This window comes from Aphelocoma coerulescens, chromosome 2 (genome assembly GCF_041296385.1).
Source record: "Aphelocoma coerulescens isolate FSJ_1873_10779 chromosome 2, UR_Acoe_1.0, whole genome shotgun sequence".
In the NCBI taxonomy this organism is placed as follows: domain Eukaryota; kingdom Metazoa; phylum Chordata; class Aves; order Passeriformes; family Corvidae; genus Aphelocoma; species Aphelocoma coerulescens.
In genome coordinates this window covers 68,390,794-68,401,679 of record NC_091015.1, presented here as the reverse complement: position 1 = coordinate 68,401,679, position 10,886 = coordinate 68,390,794, and the positions used below count along the sequence as shown (strand labels likewise).

Genomic DNA, 10,886 nt, shown 5'->3' with positions numbered 1-10,886 from the left:
ATTGGTGACTTCACAAACTAGAATTATATATCCAATTCAAGAAAATATGTTAGGGAAGCATATGAGCAAAGGATTGGTTCAGAATACAAGCTGTCTTCAGGAGAACTGTTTAGTGACATCCTCAGAGTGGAAAATGAAGAGATTAAAAGAGCAGCAATTGAAGAATTGCAGTCTCTCAAAACAAACCAGAAGACAAAGGGAGAAAGGTGTCCATTTTTGTCCCCGTATGTCTATTATTCTTAGTAAACTGAAAAATAATTCCAGTTTTGCCCTTTTCCAGATGAAACCTTCTCAAAATTCCATGTCTTTGAAGTGAATTCAGGTATTTGAACTGGAATGAAAGGGCCGAAATTTGAACAAAACACTGTGTGCTGTTATTGTATTCCCCACTTTTGTTGTTTTTGGAAATAAAAATTTCAAGAATTAATGTTTCATTTACAGGAAAGCAGTAACCTATGTAGGTTTTATATTTTGGAACAAATTTAGAAAGAAGATGAAATTATCTCCTAAAATGAGATCAACAAAAGAATCTTTCAAGATATAAACATAAAGCAGTGGGAGGTTCGATATACTATATATGGAGATATATAATAACATTGCTAGAATTGAGTGCCATCTTGCATTATGCAACAAATGAGAGGAATATTGTCTAAATATTGGCCAAAATGCTGTATCCAAATCTTTGAAGTTATTGCTCAAAATGTCAAGTAGGCAATTCTAAGGATGATTATTCCAAGGAATGTAAATTTAGTGAAGGAATTATTAATAATGAATAGTTCTGAGTGCAGGACACAGTATGTGCCATTCTCTGAAAGTTGCAAGAAGCTTTCAAGGTGTCACTCAAGTCAGAATTTGGCTGTTTCCTGTTCAGATATAGAACATGGCTACAGATACACTGAGACCAAGATAATATCATCACTGCAGATGTTCTGCTGAGCTCTGATTCTTCCATTAATTTTGGACTCTTATCTGTTTTATCTCTGCACAGTTATGTATTTCCTATTCTCTGTAACATCCTGTCACCACCTGATAAATAGATGAATCTGTAGGACATAAGATAAACATTATTAACAGCAAGAACAATTTGCAAAACCTCTTAATTTGTATCTTGAGAACATTTAGCAAGGTTCTAGAGAAACAGAAAGTAAAGGTTTCTTAGAAAAGGGAAAGGTTGTTTTTTAGGAATTTTGCAGAAAAGGCTATGGAGGGTAGACATAAAGATGATGAAGCTACAGATAGCACTTGCAGACTGTGAGATACCAGTGAAAAGGGCATAAAAAGTAAGGGCAAGCACAGCAAGGAGTGCCAAGCACCAGCTGGGAGGCAAAGCCATGAGTTTTTGAAGGGGTCCAGTGAAATTATGTCAGTTTTCTCAGCACCCCAAAAAGCTTCTCACTCAGGTTCATGCTGCTCATTTTTGTTTGCACCACTGCCTTGCTGGGAGAGGTGATATTATGCCCCACAATACAGCAGGACAGCACAAACATTGTGACACCATGTCAAGACATGATTCTGTGCTCTGTACTATATAAGGAACTGGCTTGCTGGACCCTGCAAGACACATCATGGCTGACCTGGTGGGTTTGGTCACCAAGCCACAAGGTATGAAAACTAACTACAAATACTCAAAATGAGGTAAAGGTTGGTCTATGTTTGTAAAGGACTAAGAATTTTTTTTTTTTTTTTTTTTTTGCCCAGCCACAAGTATCTCAAAATAGTTTTGTTTAATTCTCAAAATATTCCTGTAGGAACTACCCCTGGGAATTCAGAAAATAAATAGCTTATCCTGGACAGACTATTTATTTCCAAAATGTTTACTCGTGCAATCCATGTGATTGTAATGTGCCTCCATTTCTCAAGCTCTCTTTCAGCTCCTTAGGGGCACATAACTTAAGCCTAGCAACTTTACCCATATACTGACAGACTGTTACTTCTAAATATTCAACTGGTAGCTCCAATTCTCTATTCATAGTGCAACTATTAATGTGGCAAGAGAGAGTGGTTTATGATTAAGTTCGAAATGCCCAGACTCCCTGGAACCAAAAGTTCAAATCCCTGCGAGATCAGTGCTTTGCCCCTCTGTCTGCAGTAGATGCACTCTACAACCCCAGTCATCCCCATAAATCCCTGAAATTAGCTCTGTCTGATCAGCTTAAAGGTCCACAGGTCATGCTTTGTCAAAAGGGGCTACCCCAATATTTGTGCACATGCTCCCTCACACCTGTTCTTGCTCTACAGCATTGTGATAACAGCTGTTTACTGTCAGCTACCACAGAGCTGACTTGCAATTCAGCAGGACTGGTGTAGTCCAGCTGCTTTTCTGTTGATAAAAATTACAGTCCTCCATCTAAAGCATACCATTTCAAACCAATGGAATTCTAATCTAAGAGCTGATACTTTGAAAGCACATGCTTCAAGATAAAATGCTGTCATTAGCTGTTAGCTGCAAACACCATGAAATTCACACTGAAATTTACAGTTTTTCAGTTTATTCTCACTATTTTCCTAAAAGAAGAGCTTTTTCATGGTAGATTTAACATTAATTTCCAATTTATTTTTTGAGCAAGGAAAGCAGTGAGAAAATAAAATCAGGATGGCAATATACTTCATCAACATACATCCATCTTGCAACAGATCCTCAATGTGCCTTAAGCAGGCATGTGAAGCCAATTAACCACTAGAGTATTTTTGTGATTGAAATAGGCAGCAAGCAGCAGAGATTAAATAGCAATAAACATAGTACATAGATAAGTTGGGTAGCCCATTTTCCTATGATTAATTAATCCTAGATTTCTATTTATTTATTTAGAAGCACTGCTGATACTCCCAAAAAATGCTAAATGCCTTAATTAGGGAGTGTCTGCAGCAAAGGATAGCCAGGATGAACAGGTCTATAAGAAGGGAAGTAGCAGCTAAAGCTAGATTGCCTAAAAGAGGAGGGAAGGAAGATATCAGCTAGAACCTGGTAGGTCTGGTAAGCCTGCTATATTTTGTCAAATTTCCTGCAAAATGTGTTCTCTGTGGTAACTTTGATATTCTTAAATATTTTATATTTCTCTTTTGTTTTTAAACTTCTCTCTTTTATCTATAGTGGTGTTAGAGCAGAAGAAAATCTGTTGCTTATATGTATTTATCCTTCTAAAGCATGGAGAAATGTGAAAGAAAAAAAATTGTTGTTTTCCACAAAAGGTTTGGTTTGAAACATGTGTTAAAAGCTAATTTGAATAAGAAATAGCTTTTAATTGACCATTTAATGGTGAAGGGGAAAGCTTTAAAATAAATAGCTGAGGATAGATTTGGGGGAGGAGCAATGGCTGCAAACTCCTTCTTCCCTTTCTAAGCTCAATCATGTAAGCTTACTGCCAGTAAGCTTCTATGATAAAGATTAAAGAAGTCAATCTGTCTAAACAAGAAAGGAAAAAGGCAGTGTCTGTAGATTGAGTGCTGCTTATGTGTCAAGCTCACATGGTTAAAAAGTGAGAGAAGAAATGTGTATCCAAAGAAAAATTATTATGAAGTACTCCTCCCTCTTTCTAACGAGAAAAAAACCCCACAAAACACCTGACTCCAGCTGTATTGACGAGTCAGTGCTCTGTCTCTTGCTGCCTTTGTGTTTAGAAACACAAAGTGGATGTGAAACTCTACTGGAAAACTTAGATACTACACAGGTGCAAAACACCGACAAGGAATAGAGAGCTAATGCCTTTTACTTCAGAAAATATACCTCTCTGCTTCATCATATCCCTGTTGTCTTGCCCCTCCAAGGCCTTGATCTATATACAGCTTAGAATATGGGGCAATCAACCTGCATGAAATATCTGAACTACCTCATGAAAGCAAAGAGTTCAGTAATTACTAGAAGTATTTAACTGCTTACCTAATTGAGATGTTTATCTTAAATTGGATATCTTTATCTTGGGCTTTTCTGCCCAAGAAGTAGTAAGTGTAAGAAATAGTGTTTCTTTTTGTTGGGGGTTTGCAAATGGATAGGGATAATGCTACTAGCAAAAGTAACCTTGCCATTGTAAATTCAGTTGAAAATAGACTTGCAGAGAACATATTTTTTTTTTAGAATCGAAGCTTAGGATCAGCTGAAGTAAGACAAATGTCAAGTAAATAGGAGGGAATTAGAGGTTTGTGAGCCCCCTTTAAAGGAATTAAGGGAAATAAAATTCCAATTTGACTAAGAGACAATTGGTGAATCCAGAAATTCTCTGCCCATCTCTTTAGAGAACTTGATTTTTTGCTACGCTATGGTAGTCCCTCTATCATCTAATAGTTGTCAGCCACATACAGTTGAACAGTTAGCAGCTGAAACCCCAAAAATATATTATTTATATGCTTGGAGGGAGAAAACACTATCTTAATGATATTGCAGTTAATGAAAGATCTTTTAAAATTCTGGCATACTTGGACCTCCTCATGCAGAAGGCTGTGAGAGGAGTAAGTGTTGGATGTGTGACCAGCTGTGTTCTCATGGTCTGTTTCCAACATGGCTCTTCCAAATGCTTGAACAGTGATCTACATAAAGGATAAATTCCATGTAAAGACAGAATGTAGACAAGAAAATAGGAACACTTTGGATTTGATTTATCAGCTTGCTGCCAAAAAGCAGCTTCCATCGCATCTCTCACAATGTGAACAATGACACAATCTTCTTATTTTCTTAAGGCAGTAAACCTGATTTCAACATGTCAGAGGAAGATGATTCTTTTCTGAATGTTAAAAGATCTCTGAAGAAGAGAATGGTGAAACACAGCACCCCAGTGGACTCAATGCTTTCAAGAACAATTCCATCTCTTACAGATCTGACAAATCAGTCAATCAAGGACCAAGATGCCACAAAGAGAGTTTATGGATCTCCAGTGCCAAAGCCAAATCTAAGCAGATCATTATCTCAAGTATCATCAGTATGTGTTGATGCATACTTCCCTCATATGTCCCCAAAAAGGCTTTCAACAACATTTGATTTGCAAGAACTAAGTAAGGAGAAAAGCCAAACCTCTCGGCTTGTATTTTCTAGAAGGAGGCTTTCCACTGTGTTGGCCTCTGATGAATCAAATCAAGAGCCAGCTTACAATGTTGTCCCAAACACAGAAACTCAAGCTACCACCAGAGCATCTGTGGATGCTGCAGTAACTCCCAAGAGTGGACCTTCATGGCTTGTTTCTGGAATGCCAGGGATAAAAGATCCCCCGCTACCAAAATCAAGAAAGAAGAACATTGATAAAGCTCTTCAGGTAAAAACTTTCTTTTAGTTATGCAATAGCTAAGTTACACAAACTTCTACCAATGCTGAATATATACAGATCTTTCTAGTAAAGTGGGAATAGTTTACTAATAGAACATTTCCACAACTTTAGCTGTGAGGACATCTGTTTATGAATTGGGTCATAACCTGGTAGACTCTGTGTCACCATTCCTAATCACAGACAGAATGCCATGCAAACTTCCAAACTAGCATTTGCTTCAGCTTGTGAGCTGGTATGACTCATTGTGTACCCTAGTGGGAAAGTATATTTTTAAAAATATATCTTTATTTAGAAGATATTTAATAGGAAGAAATCAGTAATTTAAATTCTAAAGTTTCTTAATGCTAGCAAGTCAGCTCAAACTAGAGAAATAAATAATCTACTCCTTTCTCTGTTTAATCCAAATTGTAGTGCTTTATAAAAAAGAATGCCAGTCATTGCAAATGGGATCTTGTGAGCAGTCCTTTTGACTGATGTACGGTTTCCTGGGGAAAGCTTAGATTAATAGAAGTTCTGCATGTGTTGGTTGTCTGTGAAGCACAAGAACTCAATTTTCTGAAACTTTAATTATTAGCAAAGGGCCTGTGGAAAGCCCACAGAAAGGATAGGAAGGCAGCAGAGTTAGACTCTGAAGGTTGTCATGTCAGAGTGAAGCGATCAGGTTCCATTCTAGTTTGGTTTTTCCTCTGTACCATATTGTTCTTGAGTGTGTTAAAAACTCAAGAAAACTTGCCATCTTTGAAACTAAAAGCTTCTTTGCTTAAAACAAATGGAAAACTTCAGCCAAAATCAAGTTGGATCATAAGTCCTTTGTGTATGTTGGTTTTTTTTGAAAGCAGGTGGCATCTAAATGGATTAGCTTGATTAAATAATATTTTCTCTTCTATAACAGAGAAAGAAAGAAAGAGAATGGCTGCTTCGTCAACTTAAAAACATTGAAGAGGCAGCTAAACATGAGCTGACAATTGAAGAAGCTTGACTGGGCTACCTGTGGGTAGTGCTGTCGTGTCCATCATGTGGGAATGGCTAGTTCCAATAAATCACACTCTTCATTAAGGTGTCTGTTAGACCTCCTCTTTCCTTCCAAAATTTTCTTCTTCTGTCATTTATTTGTTTTATCATTCTTTCCTCTTAAATCTAAGAGAAGTCAGGTATAAATTAAGAAGAGTCAATGTTTACTCATAATGGCAGAAAGGCCTAAAACAAAGAAGGGAGGAAACACTTTCTGTAAGAATCATTCTTCACCCTGCCACAGCTTTTCCTGCCCATATTCTTTCGTGTAGCATTGAAGTCTTATAGGGTTGCTGATGTTTCTTAAGTGACAAAGTCCTAGTGGTCACATAGAGTGTAATCCTGGTTAGCCAAAGGAGAAGCTCTTCATCTTAAGGGTAATCAAAGCTGATGCAACCTGGAATGTTTTTGCTGCTACCTGGCGAGATGAGGAAATACTGAGAGGCATCAAGGAGGGAGGCCATTCTTTAGAGATTACTAATTAATGACAGCTTATTTTGAAGTTTTGGTTCCAAATCAGTTTGTCCCAGCCTTAGATTGTAAATGCAACTCACTGGTGTATTTGAGATACTTAATGCTTGGCTGTGTGTTTTGAGCAAGTATGGGTTTTCTATTTGTTTCTTTCCTCTGGAGCGGCTGCATGGAGGTCAAGGAGGGTGTCTTACCTGACAGCTGTATTGTCAAAATAGTAATTCAGCTCAAAGGAACTTTCTGAAGCATCAGTCAAGAATTTATGCAAAAGGCACAATATTCAAGTTAGTTCCTACTGCTGTCTGTTATTGAATCTTTAAACAGGCAGAGTTTATCACTTCTAAGTGATATGTGGAGTGTCAACAGCTGGAATCCACAATAGATTTACCACCTACCTACACACATTTCTGCACTTGTGTGGCTCTGGCATGTGTGCTTTCCTGGCTTATACTGGTTTTGCAGCTGTTCCAAGCACTCATTACCCCAAAGAGGAGAAGTCACATTCAAAAGAAGCTGCCATTAAGAATAGAGGCAAGGGACACTTTTGCATTTCCTTTCCAGACACTGTAACTTGTAATCCCTCACATCCAAGGTGGCAGAGGAGAAGTATGTCCCATGCCAACATTATGAGGCAGGCCAATCAATAGCATCTCTGTTACACTTCAAAATATAAGAGTGGAGTTGTGGTTTTACAACCTCTCTCAGGATTTAAAAGGAATTAAGATGTTTTTGCTAATGATTCTTGAAGTGAAATTCTTCAGAATTCCTCAGGAGAACAGCCTTATCCTCAGACATGGGTTTCTGTTTAGCCAGGCAGTGGGGTGATGCTGTCCTTCAGGTCATGAGCCAAGTCACGCTCACTTGGTTTCATGTTTAGTTAATGTTCTGGAATTTGTTTGTGTGTGTTGCCCAGGCTGCTTGTCTGGCCTCCACAGGTTCCTCTGGCAACCAGAGAGCTCCTGGCTGGTGTAGCTCCCAAGCTGCTTTTGAGATAAAATAGGCATGGTTGCAGATGTGCTGCTATTCCCCTTGAGCCTGCAGGCATTTCATCAGTATCTGTGATTTGTGCCAGGAGCTGAACTAAGATCAGGCAAGTGCAAGGTTAGCGTAAAACCCTCCTCTACCCCTGGGACAAGCACAGATTAGTCTGGCTGCATGACCCAATGCTTAATCCAAATGACCCAGTTCTGCCTTTTGTTTATTTGTACCTTCCGAGATAGTCAGTTCCAGTTGTTCCTTCTTCACGCTTCTCATCCTAGTCTCAGGAAGTCTTGATACTGTTTCTGCTTTCCTTTCTCACAGTTGCCTCTCAAGTCACTCTTGGCTCCTGCTTATTGAGTTTCTTGGTCTTCAAATGTCTTCTTCTAATGTCTTCTCCAATTTGGCCTCTAGTTGCTTCCTTCCTTATAAGACATAGAGGTCTTTTGTCTTTAGTGCCTGGTCTTCACTGCTGGATTCCTTGCCCATCTGATACCCTCTGATATCTGACACTGGTCTTCTGCCAAAACTCAGACTCTGTTGTCATACCCCAAAGTGCCTTTGTCTACTTAGGCTGATGCCCTCCATGATGCTAGGCCAAGTGGGAAGGTCATGTGGGACAAGTTCCAGACATTAGGAGGCCAGGGGTGTAGTTGCTACAAAATTCCTTCTAAGGCCCTGCTTTGGGCTACATTATATGCAAAAGGGATCCAGGGACTATGGCTACTTAACATATAAGACATCTTTGGCTTCATTCCAAGTGCAGTGCAAAACTTCTGAAATTCAGAGCACAGTAAATGATGGGAAAGTCTTTCAGGGAGCAAGGTGCCACCCTGTCAGGTTCATGGAAAGAGTTGGTGTCAATAAAATCACAAAGACTTTCCTCGGTGAAGGAAAACAAACTGTAATGAGAGGTAACACAGAACTGACTTTGGGTCTTTCCAAGTTTTCAAGCTATATCAGGCAGACAGATGCAAAAAACCAAGGGGTCTCATGATTTTGAAAACTACTTCTATTTTCTCTCTCGAATGGTTAAACACGAAAGACTCTATAGCATTTGTTTTGGAATAATTTAGGTGTTCATGAGTTTGCAAAAGTTATAAAACTGCTTATAGTATTTAATGAAAATATTAATACAATCAACTGGTTCTTCAGCAGTTTTTCAACATCTGTCTTGACATTCTACAACCACAGTATCAACAGTTAATTGCATGTAACAATCCCAAGGGACTTCAACCAGGCCTCTATAGTACAGACCTTAGTGAAAGGTGTTCCCAAAGAAAGGTTTGTCTCTAATTTATAAAATCAGGATGTTAGAAAATGTGAAACTATATGTATCAAATTGCATGCACAAAACTAAGCTGCTATTATTATACTTCATGTGTAAGCATATCCATAGGGCAAAAATAAATTTAAAAAACAACCACAAAAAAACTAGTATTCCTTTTGTTTACAGAGCTTCAACTTCCTTTCATTTCTCCAGTAGACTCACAAGTCTACTGGAATTAAATTTTTAAGTTTAAATGATACAGTTAGTTTTGTGTTATACTATGTATGCATACTTTGAAAGGAATAGCCTTTGGGAGGAGCACTAGTAGTATGCAGTTTCACTCTTGTTTAATCCTCTAGTGGCAACAATGGCAAATTACTTTTTTGTTAGTGCTTCTCTTCATGCACAAAGTTCCCTTATGAATATTTATAGTAAAATATTATGGTGTGGAAAAAAAGAATTCTTAAAGGGAGCTGTAGAGTCCAACACCTCTAAAAAAGAAGTCTTTCTAATTATTAGAGACCTTAAGGATGGATTTCGGGTGCTGAGGCTGAAATAGGTTGGGGACTACAGACACCAGATCCTTATGAAAAGATAATTCCCAAGACGTCCTGTTCTGTAAAATAAAAAGCCCTTTCCCTGCACGAATGAATGCGAATCAGAGTTGCAACATGCTCTTGAGCCTTGGTGTTGTTCTGACTTTCAAATGCAACATGGACCCATTTGTAAGTTCAGAACAGCCTTCCCATTGAGAATGTTCTTTTAGGGCAGTATTTTTTGTTTTGGAGTGAAGCTATGACCTTGACCTATGGAACTGTTTTCAGTACACTTGTCCCTGAATAGATATTACACAACCTACCTGCTGATGGTGACTAAGCATGATGTTGGAGGGAGAGAACAAAAACATTACCAAGAACAGAGGGAAGAGACAGAAATGTCTTCACCCTGGATTTATGAGCTCAGCCTTGTTCCCACTGAAGCAATGCTAATACTCCTGTTGACAGCACTGGGAGTGCTCTGCCCAGCTGCAGTACTTCTGTAGGAGGCCACTTTGAAAAATGCTTAGCACATATATTTAACATATGTCAAATTTATGTAACACACAAATGGAAACTAAGTCCTTCCTTTGCTGATCACAGCTGAACAATTTTAGAATAACCAGGAAAAGTGGAAAACTTTTAAACAAAAACAGATATTTTTTTTCCTCTGAGTTACAACATCATTACATTCCTGCTATGGACAAGACCCTTAGTAATAAATCACACAACAGTGTCACTGACCTATAAGACGTACAAGCACAAAAGTCTCCCTTAGCTCCATCTGCTGATGCACTCCACCATGCCTATTAAAATAGCTCATTCCTCAATATTTTCAACTTACAAGAAAAAAATGAACAAACACTGAGCCTAGCAGCACCTAGAAAAGTTAGACCAGTTGAAGCAATTGGGTAACATTTTCAAATGTTGCCAAAAACTTGAACTAGGCAGAGCTCTTACCACCTCCTTTAGTTTGTAGACCTGAGCTGCCCACCCTCACCCTGCCCAAATCTTGCTCAGGCTTTTGTGCTACTGTGTAGGTACCTAATGCTCCTATGCAATTAAATGGTGCTTAACAGTGCAGTCAGTCCCAATAGGCACGCAAATCCTGTAGAGCTTGACAGTTGCCAGTCTCTTGGGTCTACTCATACATGTGGCTTCACAGCACTCACAACAGCCCCACCCCTCCAACCTGAAATGGTACATGTGCATGCAGATGGGCAGCAGACAGCAGTGAGATAAGAGTTATATCGATCTGATTTTAATTCCAGCAGTCCACAGTATAAAACTCTGGGAAGTACAGACTGCATTTCAAATCCCCTACTCACCTGAGATAGGAGCTTGAAACCAAATGTCCTAACTCACGAG

General features: G+C 38.7%; 1 protein-coding gene across 3 annotated transcripts; it reads left to right on the top strand.

Annotated features, from left to right (window-relative positions):
* The first annotated feature begins 2,826 nt into the window (after positions 1-2,826).
* On the top strand, positions 2,827-6,308 carry CCDC201 (coiled-coil domain containing 201). Of its 3 annotated transcripts, XM_069007906.1 has the most exons (4): positions 2,827-2,965; positions 4,672-4,983; positions 5,098-5,240; positions 6,145-6,308. In XM_069007906.1, the coding sequence occupies exons 2-4, from the start codon at positions 4,692-4,694 to the stop codon at positions 6,229-6,231; spliced, it is 522 nt and encodes a 173-aa protein (XP_068864007.1). In that variant the 5' UTR covers positions 2,827-2,965; positions 4,672-4,691; the 3' UTR covers positions 6,232-6,308. The 3 variants fall into 3 exon arrangements, with proteins under 3 accessions (XP_068864007.1, XP_068864006.1, XP_068864005.1); XM_069007905.1 differs by having other exon boundaries at positions 2,844-2,974; positions 4,672-5,240; XM_069007904.1 differs by having other exon boundaries at positions 2,849-2,965; positions 4,672-5,240.
* Positions 6,309-10,886: the final 4,578 nt, after the last annotated feature.

Excerpts from the sequence above, each read along its gene's own strand:
- CCDC201 (XM_069007905.1), top strand. The coding sequence starts at position 4,692 with ATGTCAGAGGAAGATGATTCTTTTCTGAATGTTAAAAGATCTCTGAAG. Across the intron at positions 5,241-6,144 it reads ACATTGATAAAGCTCTTCAG|AGAAAGAAAGAAAGAGAATG; the intron begins GTAAAAACTTTC and ends CTTCTATAACAG.